The 22,160-nt window shown below is 50.6% G+C and overlaps 1 protein-coding gene across 2 annotated transcripts in view; it reads left to right on the plus strand.

The window, feature by feature from the left end:
* Positions 1-3,330: 3,330 nt before the first annotated feature.
* Sik3 (Salt-inducible kinase 3) overlaps positions 3,331-22,160 on the plus strand; it is an 87,372-nt gene continuing 68,542 nt past the window's right edge. For both annotated transcript variants that reach the window (XM_077668880.1, XM_077668882.1), the window contains exon 1: positions 3,331-4,053. In XM_077668880.1, coding sequence (XP_077525006.1) covers positions 3,850-4,053 — 204 coding nt within the window. In that variant the 5' untranslated portion in view covers positions 3,331-3,849. The remainder of the gene's footprint in view (positions 4,054-22,160) is intronic.

A 22,160-nucleotide genomic window follows, 5' to 3' on the forward strand; every position in this document is an offset into this window, starting at 1 on the left:
GATGCAAGTGGCTATGGAATTTTTTTGAATGCCACGCATTTGTAGGGTCAACCTTTATAAAATTTTCTGGTGGCTACATCTGCCTCCATAAATAAAATGTTGCATAGGCGGGCACAACAGATGATGAACATGAAGAAACAGAAGAAGATGGAACAGAATATTATCCAGGTGGGCCCGGATTTCATATTTGACGAAGAATAAGAAAAAAATTCGCACACGCACTCCTTCCTGCAATGAACCTGAAATATTCGATCATTTACCCCTTTCCTGTCACTGATTCTTCTCCCTCCGGAAACTTCCTTGAAATTCCTTCAAAAAAAATTTAACGCTGCCTATGACTGTTCCGAATTTACTCTCGTTTGGCGCTACACAGCTGGGCTACAGCCACGGGTCAGTACGCTCCGCTGTCCCCAAGTTAATTTCTTCCCCTGAAAGGATTCCCTGCCAGGGGCGCCGATCAGGCTGCGTGTTTCTTCGAGCCCACATTCACAGAAAAAGGCGTTTTTCCTTCTGACATGTGGCAACCTGCCCAGGTATACGTATATACCGGGTGTTTCAGCGAACAGTTTCAAAATTTTTCAAAACCAGGCTTTTTGGGGTAAAAATATGGCTTTTGCGGCATAGTATTGCCAGTGTTGATGGACACCAGAAAACTGGTGAATCGTCTTAAGTAGTAAGCTGGTTAAAAAATTTTTAATAAGTAACTTTTTAACTAGTAGATTTAGGCGCCTAGTGGCGATTAGAGGTTTGCAGCCGATCGTCAGTAATAGCCTTATCAATTTTTAGAATTTCGAAAATGCTATTTATTACCCTTGGCGCTGTGGCTCGGCAAAATTTGGCCTTTTCAACTAGTTACGTGCACTGGAAGGGTAGCTTTGCCTGCATACTTTCAAAAGCTCATGTATTTTCGCACGACGCAGCAAGTATAAGACGAAGTTGGCAAGTATAAGACTGATGCAGGGATGTTTTCTTCAGGGTTATTCATATTTATCACGTTTACATTCCCTTGTAGGTGTCTTATTTCCATTCAGTATGGAAGTGCGAGATACATTTGACATTTAACTTTCGAGTAGCTTACACATATGTGCATGCGGCATGATAGGTGAAATATATAATTGGTTTTTGGGGGAAAGGAAATGGCGCAGTATCTGTCTCATACATCGTTGGACACCTGAACCGCGCCGTAAGGGAAGGGATAAAGGAGGGAGTGAAAGAAGAAAGGAAGAACGAGGTGCCGTAGTGGAGGGCTCCGGAATAATTTCGACCACCTGGGGATCTTTAACGTGCACTGACATCGCACAGCACACGGGCGTCTTAGCGTTTTTCTTCCATAAAAACGCGGCCGCCGCGGTCATAGGTGAAATGCTCGTTTTTAATTTCTGAACTAAAGAGCTCAAGACTGCGACGTCACACATTTGGAGGCGCCCTGTATCGGGAAGGGCACCTGTTCATCTTATACCTATTTCTTCAGCATTATTCTGCTCAGAGGTTTTGCGAGTCTCAGAAATAAGGAATATTTTTTTTATTTTAAAACAGCGGTAAATAATGCACCTATTTTATAACGCGCGCAACACTCAATAATTTTTATCTGAGACTGTTTATGTATACGTTATACACTTGGCTTTGGAAGATTGTAAATATAGTGCCTCATAAGGACTAAGCATGAAAACGCGGGTGCTTTCTAAATTGAAAATTGGTTTTTGAGAAAAGGAAGTGGTGCCGTAATTGTCTCAGAAATTACGAAAAAGACGATACACGCAAAACAGGCATAGATTAGACGGCGCTGAACTTGCGACTGATTTAGTAGAAGAAACGCCAGCGTCCGTGAAAGAAAGCCGAGCTGCGCTGGTACTTGCGGTATACGTGGACATGCATATTTGCAGTAAATTGGAATAGGGCGTGGGGCGCCGCTGAGTTGCTGGTGCTGATCGCAACTTACAATAATAATTGTTACAAATAAATTAAACTTTCTTGAGCCCCTGCCTTGCACTGCAGGGGAAAGAAATGGAGAGCATTCAGCGGCATCGTGCACCTAAAGCGTCAGCATATATTTGATAGGATCACCAGAAAAATGCACGGCTGACCGAAAACTCTGTGTCAGGACTTTGTAGAAAGCAGCCATTACAGAATGTTTCGGGTTTCTGGGCCAGGCATTTTAGCTGTAGTACGTCAGTTCTGCGTGCAAGATACCGGCCTGAAGAAAAAACTGAATCTCAAAGCAAAGATGTCACCTATTTCAACATGTTAGAGATCTATAGTAGCCGTAGTAATAGATAATTCGATGAAGCAATGGAATCACAAGTGCCGCTGATAAAATTCAGACCGGTCACCTGCTTGCATGCATCAGAATTTGTTATAAACTTTCAGTGTGCGGCGTGTGTACCCCCATAGTCTATAGTGACCTCCTGACATGTGGGGGTAGCGGTTTTATCAAAAATAATAGTAAAAAGGAAGGAAAAGATTTTTGCTAGCCCCGGCATCTGCCATCGATACTGAAGCACCTGAGCTGGGGCAGTGGAAATAAAGGATAGCAGGCAGAATGGAGAAATGAAATGAAAGAGGTGAGGGGTCAGGAAGAGAGGATAGGGGGAGAAGTAATATTTACAAACTATTTACACAATAAGAAATGCGGACATGTGCAGAACTGATTTCCCATTCCTCCCTTCCCTTTCTTTCGTTTTGCTCCCCTGCCCAAGTGTAGAGTAGCATACTGGGCGTCTCCTAGTTAACCACTCTGCCTTTCCTTTCTACTGTTTCTGTCTATCTTTTTTTCTGATGTGTGACTTGCAGCACTGTATTGAATTCATCAATAATACAAGAACCTTTACCCCGTGGTCGATATTTTTTTCCTTCAGAACGCGGTTACTCAACATGGAGAAGCCACGGCAATTAAGTACTGAGTTGCGATCAGCTGCTTTTTATTGTTCTAACCTTGATATGCTAAGTTTCTTCAGAGCTTCATTGAAGCATAGAAAACGCAACGAATAATGCGTTTCAGGAGCGTGAAACTATTGTTTTTTTCTTTTGTAGTAGCGACGAGTGTGCCTTGCTAGGTGTTCGTGTTTTCATTTCCGTCCTTTGTTCTGGCCATCGTGTCTAGCGGCGTTGCGATGTCTGCACAGAGTGCGCTGCTGCAAAACCGGAGGTTCACGGGGTCTACCGCCGCAGGCCCTGCGCGCTTTCAGCTATTGTGCACTTCCGATACAGAGAGGGGAAGCGGAGTGAACGAGGGCATCGCCGACGGCTCGGCGGCGGCGGCGGCTTGGTCACCATGGCGACCTGACGCCGTTTGACGTCATTCGCGCGGCTTTCAAGGTCTCAGCGGGGAGCGTCAGCTCGGCCCGGCCGACTCCCCGCGCACTTTTGCCTGGCTTCGGGCCCGTCGCATTCGGCCCGGCTCGGTCTCTCGCGCAGCAGCCGGGTCGCGGAGCGGTGGAGGCCGCGCGTTCCGCAATGACGAGATGCCGGCGACCCGTCACGGACACCGTAGCTGGACCGACGTTGCAGCAGCTGCTAGAGCGGCAGCGCTTCGAGCAAGCCGTGACCATCACGTGTGTTTGGCGGATCGTCGGCACGACAGCGTGACGTAAGGAGGCGGCCGTGTCCTCTCTCTCCGCCGGCGGCGGCTTCCGTTCGCCCCCTCTCCCCCGCTGCCTAGCCTCGGCCGCAGGCAGATGCGTTGGATGCGTCTGCTAGTGCCGAGACGGCCGAGATCGTCGAGCCAGCGCGGCGGTAGCTCGACCGCTCCTCGACTGCGACTATGGGTGACCCACTGAAAGTGTGCCGCGAGCATCGGGACGATCGGTGTGTACGCCCAACGTTGTGCCGCGACATTGCGAAGCGCTTTGAATGGGGAAGCTCGTCCAGCGCCCGGCGACGAGAGTAAGTGTGTGGCGCATGCGTGCGGCGCGCCACAACATGGCGGCTGACAGGGTAAGGGCGTCGGGTTGTGCGGGGCTGGTTCGAGTTGGATTTTACGAACTGGAAAAGACGATCGGCAAAGGAAACTTCGCAGTGGTACGACTAGCCAACCATGTCATCACCAAAACGAAGGTAAGTCCCGCTGGCTGCTCTCGCCTCATTTATTTTGATAGCGGTCGATGACGGAACATCGTCCGCACCTGAGACGGAACACCTGATTCGGCGGTCCTTGACCTTGCCAGTGCTATTTCTTAATTTTCGACGGCGTTGGTGGGCTTGGCGTGAGATTCCGCAGAGCTACGCTGCACTCACGGGGCGTCTGCAGCGTTTGATCGTGCCGTGGCTTTGCATATGACGAGTAGGGCCGTGCCGTGTGACGAAGAACGACGTCGCATTGTATGACTGTTTTTGTTTTCCGAAGCTGCTTCCTCCGTGTTCGTGCATGTGCCGGTCGGCACGCTTTCGATGCGATCGTCTCATTTCCAGCGCGAGCATCGTTGGACAACCGTGTTTCGCGGGGACTTGCAGGGGACGTGCTCAGTTTCGCCTCCGACTCGCGTTAGCTGCGTTGTGGTCGGAGCGCGTCCCCTCGTGTCTGCGACATGGGTAGCGCAGCGACCTTCCCGAGGCCCTGCGATAGCAGTGTTGAAGCACCACGAATGGTCGGATTTCGGCGGCGTGGCCGTGCAGTGCGATAGCGAACGCGCGCACCGGCCTGCGTGCATGCTGCTTGCTACCTGTCGGCGTGTCGCAACGGACCGCTACTGCAGGCCTTCACGGGCGCTCGGTCTCTCCCTTGCAAACGGCGTCACTCTTACGAGCCGCGTTACTCAACACAACCGGCTCCTCGCGTGCGCGCGTGTGTGTGTGTTCAGTCCTCGAGCGCCGCTGAGGATAAGCCTGCCCCGCCGCCTTCGTTATCGCGCGCCGTGAAGAAAAACAGCCTCACATTTGTAGTGTTGTCTCGCGTACAGTGCAGGCAGGGCACGCTCGCGGTTTGCCGGTGGTCGGAGAGGCCTTGCGTTTACCATATTGCTCTAGGCTGGAGTGCGTACCGCCCCTCGGTCGAGCATATGCCGTCTATCAATAAGCGCGGTCTGTTTGAGAGATTTTCCTCGGCATGTCCGAGGATGTGTGTTGCAAGCCGGCGTCTGCGTGTCACCAGTGATCGTTCGTTTTGGACGCTTCCTCAGTTTCCTGATTAATGGCTTCTCTTTTTTCTTTTCCTCTCCAAATACGGATGTCTTTTTGAGCTCTCTTTCTTCTTGGGGCTTTTCGCACGGCGACTAACTACTCTGGTGACCATGAACTGTACGCGGGTGTCTGTGCGATAACCGCTGTTCTCATCGGCTGTTATGGGGGCGTCGTTGCAACACTGTCGTGAAGGCGGCCGTAGATTATCACCCTCCGCAGCGTTTATTTTCCAAACGATATTTATCAGCATGTGACGGGGGAAAAACTGCAATCTTTGCGGAAGAAGACGCTAACGCCGATGCCCTTGTCTCGCATGTTTTTAATGACTCGTCTCACAGATAGGATTTTCCTTCTGCGAGAAGTGTTTTTACAGCCCTACGTGCTTGCTGTTCGTATTGGTGTATTTATTTCTTAGAGGCCATCTCATGTCACCGAGGCTCCACGATTTGAAAACCGGGATGAATGTTTCAGTGAGAGCACAAGGAAAGTATGGTGGTCCAGCGGAGACGGGGTGAGCCGTAGCAGATAGACGCGTATAGTCCGAGGTTTTGAGAGCACGTCTGCATATCCTGATTGCGTTGTTTGTTGAGGGTAAATGATCTACTGCGCGCGTGACCAAAGGTGGTTCGAGCATGAGCGCTTCCGGTTTTTCAAACCTCTGTAACTGGACTACAAAGCAAGTTTATTCGGACGACGTAAATAGTTGCCAAGGGAATTAAAAAAAAAATGGCGGTTGACAATTTGCGAAAATCTTGGAAATCAGCTTCTCCACATTCACACATGCCCAAAAAATATGAACAAGCACAATTTATGAACGAAAAGTTTTTATCAACGCATTTTGTCCCTCATATCGTAAGATAGCATCGTAACAATCAATATATCCGCAGATCCCTCCTCGGGACGCTTGTACTTTTTCTGCTATGTATTGTCAAAAACGCACCCAGTTGGTCTTCTATGACAGTCTGAACTACTCGGTGCAAGCGCACGACAGACTTTAAAAGCAAGATTTTGCTACGGGTCCGAAGGAATGGCCATTCTGATCAACTTGTTTATAAGGTATTTTACAATATTCCACAGTTGCCTCATAATCAAAAGTGACACCCCCATAAATCCCCCAGGTCACTCGTTTTTATTTACTGAGGATGATCTAGACACAGGTGCTGGCGGCTTAGAAGAGGTGGCAAAGCGCTGTGCCCTTTCGAAAGCTCTCCTCCGCGTGGTATTGAAGGCTGTAGTTGTATCTCCCTCATTTCGTTTCCAAAAGTGAATGTGGATTAGCTCAGCTGATCCAGGATATACAAAGTGAAAGCTGTCGGCGTTCATTGTGTTCATTGGCGTTGACAACGTTCAAGACAGCGATGATTTTCAGGAAAGGAAGGGAGCATAACTGGCCCCGTGGATCAGTGGACGCTTCATTCGCACTTTGATGCGCGTGGCTGTGGTGAGAGAGAGATGTGAGCTGCATGCATTAGCGCTGACAACGTTGTGGCTGACACGCGGCACTGCAGCAACAGGCCGCAGCGTTCACTTGGTGACCAACCTTTCCACCTGCCAGGGTGGTAGGGCGGGCGCGCTGCCTATGCAGTGTGCGGAACGCAATCAAAGCAGGTTTTTGCAGTTGGACACCAACGCCACGTACATGAAAGCGAGATTGAGGTGTCCACTGACCCACTGGGCCAGTTGTGCGCCTTCCTTTTAGTGAAAATGAACGGCCTCTGCAACGTTGTCAGCGCAGATGAACGCCGGCAGCTCACTTGTTTGGTTTTTGAGGAAAGGAAATGACACTCGTAACTGTCTCGCGTATCTCGGTTGACACCCGAACCGCGCCGTAAGGGAAGGGAGGAAGGAGGGAGAGAAAGAAGGAAGGAAGAGGAAATTGAAATTTGGATTTTGAGGAAAGACGCGGGATTCCGGAGCCCTCCACTACGGCACCTTTTTTTCCCTCCCTCCTTTATCCCTTCCCTTACGGCGCGGTTCAGGTGTCCAACGATATATGAGACAGATACTGCGCCATTTCCTTTCCCCAAATAACCAATTATTATTGTTATTAAAGACGCGGCGCAGCGGCGGAACACCTGTGACTCGGTGCAAGTAGTGGCGCATGCGCAGTAGGGACTAGGGACGCTTACTCGAAATGCGCCGCTGATTAGACCAGTGTAGCTTTCGCCACAAAAATTAACGCGAGAATGCCGCCCGGTGACGAGACCTTCTGGCTAGGAAAAATGCCTGACCATGTGTTAACGCCCGAACTTTCAACTCCCCTCAAGAACAAAGCGGCCAATGCCCCTCAAACGAGACCCTCCGACGAACGAAGTCGACCTATTATCGCAGGTGGAGGGAAATGACCCCCACGTCATGAGGACAGGTCGACGACATACGATGGAAGGCCTTTGAGGGGCATTGGCCGCTTTGTTCGAGCTGCATCCGACTGCAAGACGTCTTGCACATAGTGAGAAATAAAAATTACGCGGGTATATTGTCTACACATGCTTTATATGAGCAAAATGAAGCGAAGGCGTTTAATTAAATATATTTAAACAAACAGAAACCTGGATAGTTGCGGGTGTGTCTTGAGCATCGAAAAATGCTTTAAATAAGAAGAGCTCAGTCGGAATGGAAGAACATATACCCGCTATGACTGGTCTTGAAAGCGGGTAAACTTTTTGTACGTAATTGCAGAGGCAATATTAACTCTTTGAACGCCTCAGAAGAGCTCACTTCTTTCCTGGGCCAAAACCACTGCCAGCCTAGTCGAGACTATTTGGAGTGGTTAGCAGGATTTTCGACGAACTGTGCGCTAATTAGAATAAAATTCGCAGTTACCTCTGTATGCAACAGACGGCGTTACGTGTTCTGGCTTTTGGCGAATGCCTGTCGCCATCAAACTTGAGGCTGCTCGTAAAGGAACAGTGCATTGTGAGCCACCGAATGGCAGAACGACTGCGTGATCCCGCCTGTCAGTTTATGTATAACTCAACGGTGTTCGAAGCCCCCGTGGGCCGTTTTCGGTTATAGAATATCTGATACGGGTCCCATTTGAACCCAGCATATTTTTGGAAATGTGGCGGAGTGCTTGAAGGTTGCTTCACTTCCGCCACCGGTTGGCCCGGTATTGCACTGCCTCCGGGATCGGACTGGGACATTATAGCGCGCGTCTCTTATATCCTATCTTTCTATCCTATCTTTAAACTCTCCTACTTTCTGCACGTGGTAGCAATTGTGGCTCAGCTTGAGCCAGTGGGCAGGCCTATGCACTTTGTTTTTAATTTTTCCTGGCAACAACAGAAGTATAACTCAACTGGAAACTTGGGCTGACGTGTGGACGGTTGGCTTTTTGTGATTCTGGCATAAATATTATCACTTCGCGGATTTAGGCGTGTTTAATTCATTAACATTCCACTTGTTTTTTGACATTGTATTCCTTAAAGGGAGTGCCATATTCATTATGCGGCCAATAAAGCTCGCTCTGCAATGATTACGGAGTCTGTATCATGTTTTGAAACCTCTGACAGGCATAGTTTGTACAACTCAAGGGCCATTTTGGCACCGTTTTCTGGCCGGAACCTTTGGCTGTTTAGGAGTTCAGGCGTTCCGCAGAGGATGAGAACATTTTTCCTCACTTCCCAAAGCCTCCAAGCCTGAAGGGCCTCTACACATGTGTTTATAGTACTATACCTGACTACTTCTGGCAAACCTGCAGAAATGTATGGCGGATGTTTGATCTGATGGGCACCACATCTCTTCGTTGCGGACGAAGACAAGCTCTGCAGTTGCAAGGACCCGCCGCGGTGGCTCAGTGGTTAGGGCGCTCGACTACTAATCCGGAGTTCCCGGGTTCGAACCCGACCGCGGCGGCTGCGTTTTTATGGAGGAAAAACGCTACGCTAAGGCGCCCGTGTGCTGTGCGATGTCAGTGCACGTTAAAGATCCCCAGGTGGTCGAAATTATTCCGGAGCCCTTTACTACGGCACCTTCTTCTTCCTTTCTTCTTTCACTCCCTCCTTTATCCCATCCTTTACGGCGTGGTTCAGGTGTCCAACGATATATGAGACTGATACTGCGCCATTTACTTTCCCCCAAAACCAATTTTTAGTTGCTAGGAGGCAGGGTGAACGTTTGCGGCTATATCCACAAGCCCCAATTGCTTCCGTATAAGCCGTCATGAGACGGGTTCGTATTTAAGACGTGGCGCTTTTATTCAAGAACCGACGTGCGGGGGATTATAAAGGCGCCCTTAACGCGTCTTTCAGAGTGTATTTGCTGTGACTGTTATTAATACTTGGTGGAAATTGCCCTGCTTTAACGAGCTGTGTGTGCTGCCCGGTATATCGGTGCGCTTTATACTCAGTTGAATTAAGGGGAATGAAGCTCCATCCTCAGAGTGAACGAAGAAAGAGGGTAGGAAATAAGGAAAGGGGGCTTTTGCTGGTTCCATTGGATGGGCGTATGTCGAGTCGCGTGTTGTCCACGTATAGCGAGCACTGGAGCAAAAGCCAGTCCATCGGATTTCGCGTTATGAAATGAAAGTTGTGGCAGAAACGCGGACCGCGCGAGACCCGAAACTAGGGAGCCCTGCGCCTTATTTCGCTTTGACGTTAGGCTGCCTTCATTATCGCGCACGACCTCTAGAAAGCAGAAAAGAAGAAGAAAAAAAAGCAGCGGCAGTGCTTTTGTCATTTGCGCGGTTCACCTGAGTGGAATGAGTCTCGGGCGGGCGTTGATATTCGGCCATCGGTCCGCCGCGAACCCGTGGATTTATTAGACCCTGCTCGAAGTCCTCGCGTTCCTGACCTATTCCAGTGTGAGAGCGGCGCAGTTGTCTTTTTCCCCGTGTCATTGTGTGCCGCCTATTATTATCGGATTGCTGGGAGGGGAAAAAAAGAGCAGGAAAAAGAAATACGAGCCCCGGGGGCTGTGTAGTGTAAAATGCCCCTCTGTGTTAGCGACCTTGCCGGGTGGGATCACTGGCCTTGCGGCGGGATGAGGAACGACTCGGCTTCCCCGTGGTGGACACGTGGCGCCGCGTGGTCGCTACCGTCTCGGTCGGCTCCCGACAGCTTTTGGCGCGCGCTGCGCGGCCGTTACTGCACCAACGACGTCATCGCCGCCGCGCCATTCGTCCGCCGCTGTCTGTGCACGGAGCGCGCGGGAGCCGCGGATGTGTACTAATTGCTCTTTGGAATACGGGGAAACCCGCCGCGGTGGCTCAGTGGTTAGTGCGCTCGGCTACTGAGCCGGTGTACCCGGGTTCGAACCCGACCGCGGCGGCTGCGTTTTTATGGAGGAAAAACGCTAAGGCGCGGCCGTGTGCTGTGCGATGTCAATGCACGTTAAAAATCCCCACGTGGTCGAAAATATTCCGGAGCCCTCCACTACGGCACCTCCTTCTTCCTTTCTTCTTTCACTCCCTCTTTTATCCCTTCCCTAACGGCGCGGTTCAGGTGTCCAACGATATATGAGACAGATACTGCGCCATTTCCTTTCCACAGAAAACCAATTATTATTATTATTATTAAGTTTTTCACCCTAGATATTCACCTTCGATAAGCAGAGCACTATGCAAACCAGGGTGTTCTAGTTCGTGTCCCCCGCCGCGTGTTGCCGTCATTTTTTTTTTCATTTGCTACTTTCTCTGTGTACGCATCCGCTGTGTACAGCCGTGTGTACGCAGTAGACGCTATGAATGATACAGAGATGCGTTCAGTGTAGTGAGCCCAAGGTTGAAAACAAGTGATCGACCGCACCGAGCGGTCTTCATCGTCGCGCATAGATGCCCAGGATGCAAGGTAACAAGAAAGAACACCGTGAAGCTGGTGCTCCCGCCGCGGTGACTCAGTGGTTAGGGCGCTCAGCTACTGATCCGGTTTACCCGGGTTCGAACGCGACCGCGGCGGCCGCGTTTCGATGGGGCGAAACGCTAAGGCGCCCTAGGGCAGCTAGTGCTGTGCGATGTCAGTGCACGGAGGGAGTGAAAGAAGAAAGGAACAGAGAGGTGCGGTAGTGGAGGGCTCCGGAATAATTTCGACCACCTGGGGATCTTTAACGTGCACTGACATCGCACAGCACACGGGCGCCTTAGCGTTTTGCCTCCATAAAAACGCAGCCGCCGCAGTCGGGTTCGAACCCGGGAGTTCCGGATTAGCAGCCGAGCGCCCTAACCACTGAGCCACCGCGGCGGGTTAGAACGAAATGCATTCACTTCTTTTTTGTACTTTCGATTGCAGTGCACCGATTTCGTACTATATGCAAGGGGAAAACAACATTGCTGTGATAAACACGCAGTTCATTGAGGCGCGCTTTCTGCGTTTTTCACTAACATATTACTTTATTATCCGCCTGGCGGCCTGCCTCTTATTTGAACCCGGGTTAAATTTACATTGCCTCTTTCGCCGTATTTAAAGCCGGCAGATCACACTCGGTGGAGAACATTTCGGTGGTCACCGGTCTCTATGGTCATACGATAAAGAGACAACCTGTCGGAGTTATCGGTTTTGTGAATTTCAGCCCACTGCCCGGCGTGGAGAAAGAGATAGATATGGGTGCACTTTTTGTACGACCCAGGACCGATTGCGGGATTAAGCACAGGCTGGCGGCGCGCTCGTTGACCTGAGCTGAGCACGACTGTCGCGAGACGCGCAGAGACGAGCGTGCACTTTCCAAGGTCTTTCCGTGCTGGGCATGCGCGCTTTGCGCTCGACCTCCCGCCGAAGAGCACAATTAAGCGCGCGCGCGCGCACTGACACTCATAGCGTATTATATCGCTGCCGTAAACAGGGTTGCGCAAGTGTGCAGGAACGCGCGTCGATCGAGGAGGGGGGGGCGCCCTGCGTAATAACGGGCCGCCGGTGCCCGACTGATCCGGCGAGCTGTTTGTTCGGCGCCGCTGAACCCTTCCCGCTAACCAGAAGCCCGGCGGCTTTCGTAACGCGTCCCGCTCCGCTGAAAACCGCGCCGGTGCAAAGCGGCCGCGGCAGCTGCGCCACGCGCTCGTGTGCCGGCTCCATGGAGTGCCGGCAACGCGCGCTCAGCGCCGCTCCAGTGAAGAGCGCCACGCTGTCGGGGCTGGTCGAGCGCTCCATTCGCGCGCATGTGGTAGCGACTAGCGGACCCATCCTTCGGCGGCGGAGGCCCAGCTCTTATCAATCAATCAATCAATCAATCAATCAATCAATCAATCAATCAATCAATCAATCAATCAATCAATCAATCAATCAATCAATCAATCGATCAATCAATCAATCAATCAATCAATATTTATTCTCTGTGCCCAAGAACAACCCAAAGGTCTTGGTTCTGGTACACCATACTAACACACAAAAAGGTACATTCATTTGCCCACAAATGATAATAGTAATAATTATAATAATACTAATAATCTTTATTGCCAGTTTTTGTATTACATTTTCAGTTGAAGGTCTGTCAAAGCCAAAAATAACTGGTGAGACTATGCCCGGCAAAATCTGCGAAACCCCGTAGAGAAAACGAGCGGAAATACCTAATTCGAAGGTTGGCTTTGACGAAAACAGAGAAAAATATTATATAGTTTTGCACATCAGTTTGATAACAATAAATAAACAAATGCAGAAGCCAAAACAGGAATGCAGGAGGACAACACAGGCATTGTATGTATAAAATAATAACGAAAATGATTTGATGACATAAAACAGCGAGAGAGCAGAGTTGGTCAGGAAACAAATGCGTATGGACGGTGGCCGCAGCTTGCGAAGGACAGGGTTAATGGGGGATCACCAGGGAGGAATCTGCCCTGCATTGGACATCAGCGGGCTTGCAGTGACTACAGTGAATTGTACCAATCAGTAAAATTGCGAAATTAAGCCGCGGATGGAATGTGCAGACAGTTATCCATTTTTTTTTTCGTCATTTGTCGTAATCACTGCAATCTGAAGTTGATAAAATGATAATGATATCTTTTGAAGCGAAATTTTTTGCAGGCGATACACTCAATTTTCGTATACACTTCATAATAGGCGGAAATCAGTTGTATAGAGCCAGTGATCTCGGACTGATATTTCGCCGTGTTTTTAGCGTCGGTTGTAGACTGTTACAGTTCGACTTTTGCTCTGCTAGTCGTGCCAGCGGGCCCTTGACCCCAATCGGTGCTTGAGAGGCTGGCGGGGCTGCGCACTGTAGTGGTTCGTCTATATGTTACGTAACTCATGCGATTAGTGTTGGCTGACATGGTTCCCTCGAGCCGTGCCTGCATAAGAACAACGTTGCAACTTGTTGTTCAGAGGCGGTTACGTAACTCGAACAGCCCGAGGCTGTACCTGCACCGCTGGCTTCGCGGCTTGGTTTGCGTCCAAGGTTATTATGCATGCTGGTGATAGCCGATGCGCGGTACGGCGTAAGGGTACCTGGAAGTGTCTGTGTACGCTGAGATTTTTAAGCGCCGTCGAATTGATTTTGGTGGGGGCTCACGAAAACACCAATATGGCGGTCGCATTGTCTCGTTGTCTGCAGTCCTCGGCTGCTGGTCTTGAGGGCGCGGGTTCAGGCCCGGGTTCAGGCCCGTTCTTGGCGGCCGCCTTTTGATGGAGGCGAAAGACAAATGCTCGCGTGTGCTGTGCGATGTCAGTGCACATGCGTAAAGTGGTCAGAATTATTACGGCGCTCTCCACCACGACTCCTATTTTCTGTTCCCTCTTTCACTCCCCCCTTCATTCCTTCTTCACGGCGCTGTGCGGGTGACCACCGTGAAGCGACAGTTACGGTGCCCTTTCGTTTCTTGAAAACCAAATTTGCACGGACCTCATTTCAAGGCCACAAATGTGCGCTGACGAGGAGCAGGTTTGCACCTAGTTCCAGTCGACTGTTTTCAACGCTGCCGATCAAATGCTCTCAAGCTGCGCTAAAACGAAGCCTATCCTGCTGCTCAGAAAAAAAAAAAAAAAACTATGTTCTTACTGAGCTACAAGATTTATGTGTAAACAGTATTCAGTCCTGTCCTTTCCTTGACAATATAGCTAGCCTTGGCTCGCTTGGTGAGTGGTACTAGCTGTTGTACTAGTTGTATTAGGCCTAGCTGTTGCGCTGTGGGCGGACTTTGCCGCGCTAAGCGGAAAAGGACGTGGTTATGGAGCGACAGCCACGTTACTTCTGAGCAAAAAACAATACTTAAGTAGCACTCTACTTCAGTCTACAGAGGTGCTCACCGATATCGCCTATCTTTGTCTGAAACCGACTTGACTTTAAAAAAACGAGCCTCGAACCGAGACCGAAATGAAAATTCAAGGGGTAGCCGACCTACTTCGCATTTCCCCTAGCCAGGCTAAATGATACATAATTATTCCTCTTTTTTTACGCTTTATGGTCATGTGACCTTTGGAGGGAAAAAGGTCTACGAGGAATTCTGGACTCTTCATAAAGCTCAGGCCGATGCCCGGTTCACACAATGGCATTTCGTGCTCCAAGCAGAGGCGGCTCTGCGCTCGCCCTTACTTCTCCGGGGGTCGCAGTAGCGGCTGTGAGAGAGAGAGATTGCAGGTGGCTTGCTGACGCGTCCCGCCGATGTCAGCAGATATATGACGTCTTTGGCGTGACCTACGCGCTCGTGCCGTAGGGGTTGCACGGTCCCTCCCGAACGATTCCGCCGACCGACTGCCACAGCTGCTGCTCCTGCGTCGCTTTCCGGGGAGCGGATATGTGGCAGCCCACAGTGCGGATAGTGTCTGTCCTGGTGTATCGTGCTACACACTTTATCATTATTCGGCGCACACGCAGCCTCCAGGTGCAATAACTCAGTGGGTGCAGGCGGTGAGAGGATAAGAAAGGCCCACTCGGTGGGCGGACACCTGAACAGTGCTATGAGGGAAATTGTCAGGATACGAGGGCTGAAAAGAGGCAGAGAGAGAGCGAGAGAGAGTCGTGCTGTATGTGACGTAGAGGCAACCGTGTCATTGAAGCTGTACTGTGGCAAAATGGCGTTGGTGTCCTACGTCGTAAATGGTAGTTGCCGCTAACATGCTTGCCAGAGAGAAGGTTTACGCTTACCGAGATGTCTATAGTATATATCTCGGCGACACCAGGGTCAGGTGCCGGCATTATGCTGACCCCTAAGGGTCGGGGAGGAGGCTGTACGCTATCGCTGTGTCTTCGAACCGCGGGAAGGGCCAGAATCGTCGTGCTGCAGGTGCGGGTTGGTTGATCATATCTCCTCCAGGGGATCCAAACGCATACAACGACATAAGGACTGCACTCACTCAGCCGTTGTATTGCGTCAGTCCCTGTGCCGTTGCCTGTGCTTGGCGCTGTAGGAGTAGAAGGCTGAGTAGCAAGTTCAGCTCCTTGTTGCTTATAACCATGGTGCTCTCAGTGAATGCTTCCTGTTCTCTGTCTGGATCGATGCCAGGGCGGTAACCGTGTAGTCAGCTGATATGATTCATGCGGTCCCCCTCTTGTCTCTCGCCCTGTTTTCCTTTTGTGCATTGTTATCTTCGCTTTTGGTAACGTATCACCAACTGGCACAAGCCTTCTCTTTCTTCACGTGATAAGCGCTGGAGATAGCGCTGCGGACTCGCCTGTTCTGGTGCGGAACAAAGTAGTATGGTAGCGGATGCCTCATGAACCCATCTATGTGGTGTCGGTCACTGGGTGCACACAGCAACGCCACGCGTTTCGCGGGCACAGAGGTAGTGCAGCACATGCAGTGCGTATGGCAAACTAGTTAACGTCCTTGTCAGGTGACGTCATATGCGCTTCATCACCCTTCCCTCATCCGCGTTATTATCATTGCTGTTTTAAGTTGCGTTCTGCTCTAATTAGCTTTCCGGACATTGACGAACGGAAACGAATAGCTCAGAGCGGGTTAAAATTTGCGAATATCTGCAGCGCCTACACAGCAAAAACGGGGAATATAATGTCTCCACGTGTCATTATCCCAATAATAATAATAATAATAATAATAATAATAATAATAATAATAATAATAATAATAATAATAATAATAATAATAATAATAATAATAATAATAATAGGTTTTGGGGGAAAGGAAAATGGCGCAGTATCTGTCTCATATATCGTTGGACACCTGAAAGCGCACCGTAAGGGAAGTGATAAAGGAGGTAGTGAAAGAAGAAAGGAAGAGAGAGGTGCCGTAGTGGAGGGCTCCGGAGTAATTTTACCCTCCCTTGGACGTCCCGTAGACGTTCAGCATGTCCGCAGGGCGTCCAAGGGAGTTTCAGTGCCGACTGGGATGTAGTTATTATCGAGATAAAACTACGCCCTCTGCCGTTCGTATCGTTGAACGAACCGCCTCTGCACGTAAGGGGGCGTTGATTGTGCAGAAAGCGCGTTAGTATGCGGACGCTGGCGTGGGAGCAACTGTCACGGTTGCCTGTACGATGCACAAAACATGCGGGCTGCGTTAAAAGATTGAATCGGCCATCAAGCTCGGACAGGCAGCTTCTGAAAGAAAACTGCGCAAACATGCGAGGCAAACACTGGGGATGAGGCGCACCTGTCGACGGCTGTCCTTTCCGCCTCGTGTGCAGTGTTTGCGTTCTACGTTAGCACAGTTTGTATTCCATCAAGTAAGCTCGGATAAGTCCGCACTTGCAAAATTAAAGTTCAACGCTTTCATGCTAAAAGAAGCGTTGGTCGCAAAGAGCGGCGCCCACCGGCACGCTGCAGAATGGCACTTTGCAGATGCGCAGGGATCGGTACGGGATGCGGGGCTAGTAGTTTTAACACCGTGCCCTCGCGTTTTGCCGCAGCTGAGAGTCTGAAGCCGCAACGGGTTCGTGGAGGCCTTCCAAGGCCTTTGAAACCAAAGGTCGAGCCTAGAGTACCTGCAATCGCAGTGCCATCTAGCGAACAAGACTAAAAGCAAAGACGATAAAAACCAGAACAGCTTATATTTTGGAGCATTCATAGGTATAAATAACCTTGCTTAATGTGACTTTTTTTAGACATGTTTGTTTTTCGCTTAGATCATAAGAATGCATCAGATTGCTGCTACAACAGTGAGCGCCGATGGTGGCGAGAAAGAGAAACAGAATCTGTGCCGGCTGATCGACCAAACAAGCTGTTAGCAATTTTCTCGTGTAAGAGGTGGAAATCAATTTCTAACCACAGAACTGTGTCTTGGCTGATAACTCTCTTATTAGTCGAGGCATAGGAGCTGGCTGATCGTAATCGGCGATGAGACGACAGCGAAATCACGGTAACCGAAGGCGAAAGGTGCCCAACGACCAGGTATAAACCTGATTTAATTTTCACCTCATTTCGTGTTGCATTTAAAGCGCCATAATTGGGAGAGAAACGACTATATCAACAGAAGTGCAAAAGCGTACACATCATAGGCATTGAGACGCAGACCGCGGGGGCTGTGTGGCCATGACGTATGAAGCTGCTGAGCCCAAGGTCTCGGGATCGAACCCCGGGAAATGCACGAACACCCATGTCCTGTGCGATGTCAGTGCACGTTAAGGAATCACATATGATCTAAATTAATCCGGCGCCCTCCACTACGGTGTATATCTCATAGCCCATGTACAGTTTCAGGGCGTTAAACACCGTGCCACACCATACCATACTGTATACCTTGTCGTGCCGTACCGTACTGTACTGTTCCGTATCTTGCCGTACCTTACCGTGCCGCACCGTAACTTACAATACCATACCATACCATACCATACCATACCATACCATACCATACCATACCATACCATACCATACTGTACCGTACTGTACCGTACCGTGCCGCACCATACTTTGAGCTCTGCGGTGAAATTATCCATACGAGACAGAACAGCAATGTACTCGGTACGGGAACTGCGAAATCTCGCCTGTGCTTGTCAAAAGCCGCAGTCTGAGTCAGTGAGTAGGCTTTATTCAAAGAGCAGCGTCCGCGTCGGCGTGCCCTTCTGCGGTTCCGGGAAATGCGGCGCTCGTCCTCGTCGTGGCTGTGTTCCTCGGTCGGCCGCTCTCCGATCAGAGACCTTGATCTCGTCGGGAATGCACGCGCGAGCCCCGTTTTACGGCCACCTCCCGCTTTCTGCTCGTCTCCGCGTGGTAGTAGTCGCCGCTCCCTTGGACGAGTGGCCGGGAGAGATGTATATGCGCGTGCATACGGGCGGTGATTTACGCGTTACGCGGCGATCGCGATGGTTTACACGTCTAAGCGAGCGTGCCGTGTTGGCAAAGAGGGACTGCGGAGAGTGCGCGATTTCTCAGAGATGTGGCTTCCTGGAAGGCGCAGCTCGGCAGCGCATCTTATTCTCGGAGTGAGATAAATTCGTTTGCAGAGAAAGGCAGAGCGCTTATAGCCTGGGAATACTTCTGTTACGCGGGCGGTTTCAACTGCCGTTCAGTTGAACAACACAGCGATTCAGCTTTCCGACTGACGCTGAACTGAATCGCAACCGGCTGCCGTTACACGGCACGTTTCGTGAAACTGGGTTCAACCTCTGGATCACGTGATCCCGCCACGGGCGGGCAATTTATGAATGTAGATATTAAAATTGGTATTTCCAGTTTTAAACAGGAATACCGCGATTTATATTATTTAATTGCGATTTCTGTGCAGATTATCTGCTTTGCGTACGCTGCGGCCGAACTTCGCGCCGAGCCAAGACAATCCAGTAGAGGCATATTTTGAAGCTGGCTTCATCGCCTAACAGTTTTTTTTCCTGATGCAGCTTTGCGTGTTTACACTCATTCGATTAGTAAAAGGTGCAGATTGGTGCTAATACTAGCCGGGACAATAACCTTTCGCGCGATTTAAGAATATATGACAGCGGGAAATGCCACTTACTCGGCCGATGCGGCGGGTCCGTTGAACTCCATCTTATCAGTTGGCCTTTTCAACTGCGGCCCCTGAACTCAGTCGAACTGAACTGCGGTTGAAAACGTCCGTGTATCAAGGGTATCAGCGTGGCGTATCGGAGACGGTGATGACCGAAAGGAGGCGTAAGCAGTCATGAGTAGCGCCACAAGTAAGCGGAACACGGTCCCGCGCGATCTAACTTGGCTGGCGTCCGGGACTTCTGACGCCACTTGTGTGCACGCTGTTGGATGCGGGGTCCGTTGTGGTGCCTACCTCGTTCAGGTCGTTATGCTCCGCATCCCATTCATATGTTGAAATAGGAGGTAGAGCGGGGGGGGGGGGGGGGGGGGTCAGAGAATACGGCTGTACAGTTTATTTACACATGTACACGGCCTAGAGCCTCCCTTTCTAAATAAACAGCTCATTGATTCATTCACACATCTACAAGGGTAGCAGCAAGCACTCCACCCGGCTGGTTTTGCAACGTTGATGGACCCCAGTTCCCCTGCTGTGGAGCGTAGCTCATCAAAAAGGTCCAATCACCTGTCCGGTGGTGAGGCGGAATCTCTCTGCTGTCGATGACAATGTGGACACTGTCTCACAGCTCCTTTGGCGGAGTCTGGGATTCTTCACTGCAGGAAAACAGGCCCCGCTGGAATTACTGGTTACCTTGGGCTCCGTTGGAAAGGTACCGGTTCACCGCCGCCGTTAATGGGTACAGGGAAGAGCCCCGCTTAACCAAGCCGTACGACCGTGCCTGCGTGGCCTAGTGTTCGATTCCCCTCAGCCTCCCATCTGATTTGAGAAGCCCGAGTTGGCAGCTCCTCCCATCCCAAATCGGCCGTGTCACGTGACGTCGCACAACCCTACGACCAATCTGTGCCCGCCCATTTCAGCTGCCATGGAGCTACCACCTTACCAGAGATATGCCCGTGATTTTCCACTCAACGCCGACGCCGTATTTTCTGGAGAACGGGGTCGCGTTGAAAAGTCACTCTCTTCGGGCCACTTTGCTTCGTGGGAACCAGCCAGCTTCTTTCCCCTTGCCGCCGCAGTTACGCATAGGGGAGACGAGAGGCCTTCGTCCTCCCCAACAGCGAGGATGGTCACGACCTTGCGTCCGCTGTCGCCGAAGCTGCTGATCGGCGCTCTTCTTCTGCCGCAAACAAAGGGAAGATTCCGCCGCTGTTGTCGCCGCCGCGCCATCGCTTCTGCCCGACGCCACCGTTGTTGACTTGTCTGTGCTGGAATAACACAGGAGTCGCGGTGTGTAGTTAGCGAGGTCCATGATCTCAACAACGCATGTCCCTGAACTGTGATGTCAGTGCACGCTAAAGAACCCCATGTGGTCGAAATTTACGGAGCCCTGCACTATGGCGTCCCTCGTAGCCTGAGTCGATTCGGGAAGTTAAACCCGCATAAACCATTAAATTATCAGCAAACGGCATGGTGGTGTTCTTGTAACCGTGTGTCCAGTTCTTTGACTTTTCGCAGTTTAATGGGCCCACAGTATATATAAGCTGACTTGTTGTGAATCCTGCTTCGGGCTAATGAAATAAGGCTGTCAAGACTTTGAACTGTATACGCTAACAATCGTAGGACACGAGAAAAGTGGTGCGACGTTGGCGCCTGAAGTTCGCGCGCAACCTTCAAGGTGCGGGTGATGGCGATGCAAAGCAGTTATATTGTTTATTAAGACACAGGAGCTACAAAACGCTCAATTGTTTTGTGGTTCCTGTGCCCGCGTGAAGTGAATGTGAGCTATCTGTCGCGCTTCCAGGAGCCTCGGGGGTCCCCATAGATGGACGTATAGATGCAGATGACGGCGCCCTCCGGTGTTTCTAATTGTTAAATTTTCTACATAAGGAACACAGAAATACCACTCGAGCGAAGGGCCAGACGCTGGCCGATAGAGTCGTCTCCACTTTCTGGCACCTGTTTCGTATGGCGATAAAGACGAGCCGTAAGTCGGTCGGATGCACTTTTGACCTTGGGAAGAGCACAAAAGGCGCGTGATGTATCTGCTCATTGTCTTCTCGCAAACTTGTCAAAGTGGGCCGCGCGCGAGCGATCAATGCTGTGCGCCGTCTGAGAATTCCGTTACCAGAAGTCGCAACCCCGCTGCGCGCGATAATTGCAAAAGGCCGCGACCCACTGAGACGCGCACGCCATCCGTCTTCCCGTGAATGCGCTTAAATGAGCGCCTTGTCGAGTTTCGATGCTCGCACATTTGACTCGCGCGTTAGCGCGGATCTCGTTTTTGTGATCTGTTGACGGCTGACGTTAAGCAAGGTGACAGCTGAGACGTCATCTTTTTTTTTTGTCACCTTGCGGTTAATTTTTTTTTTAATGCGTGGTCGCAGTTTTGATTACCGCTTTCCGCTTAGTCGTCCGATCATTGCATGCCCATTCATTTCGCGGCAATTTGCAATATCTCTAGACCGAGTTCCGGCACCTCGTTTCCAGTTATTTCCGACTCGTTTTAACCGCCTTGTTGGCGACGTATTTCTCGATTCCTCACGTCACGTGGTCGAGCCGTTAATTGGTCTAATAACTTGTGTCTTGGTTTTAGCCTTGCTGCAGTGTTATTTGCAGTAGAAGAGCGAAGAGCAAAATCGAACGAGCGAAGAGCAAAATCGCGGGTATCATGAGTTGTGGCCGCCCAGAGAAAAGTCGGTCTTCGAGCTGCTGCGCCTTCGAGAGTGCGTTTCCTCTACAGCTCTTTGGGACCAATACGACGTTCCCACACATGTCACCGTACACATCTGATGATGCTTTGCGCCCGCTCTAGTTGCGAAAAGGCTTGGCTTCAGCCTGCCGGCACCTTCAGCCTTCTTGTATTATTTCGTCAGTGTCCATGACGTTGGCGGCGTGTCATTTGGACGGCGTTTATCGTTCTATAGTTCTCTCGTTATCGCTCTTCATCACCTGTCGCACTCCTTCACAGCTTCTGAGAGCTGCTGCTGACGCGTAGCCGTGATGTAGCGATGAAGAAGCGGGGACGGAGCTTTCCTCTACGAGACGTCTTGCACAATGCAGACGGGCTTCGGCCTGAGAAAGCGCTCGCAAATGTTCTCGTCATTAGCAGTCGGACTCCAGCTGCCGTTTGTGCACGTGGTTAGACGGGGAAGCTCTGCTCTCGTTGCTTTGTTACGTGCGGATGCGAGGAGCGCCTCAGACCGCGTTTTTTTTACTTTTTTTTTTACTGAATACAGCCAGCAGCAGGTGTGAGCGTGAAGTTGTTGTCTATTCATGACGC

This window comes from Amblyomma americanum, chromosome 6 (genome assembly GCF_052857255.1).
Source record: "Amblyomma americanum isolate KBUSLIRL-KWMA chromosome 6, ASM5285725v1, whole genome shotgun sequence".
NCBI classification, from domain to species: Eukaryota; Metazoa; Arthropoda; class Arachnida; order Ixodida; family Ixodidae; genus Amblyomma; species Amblyomma americanum.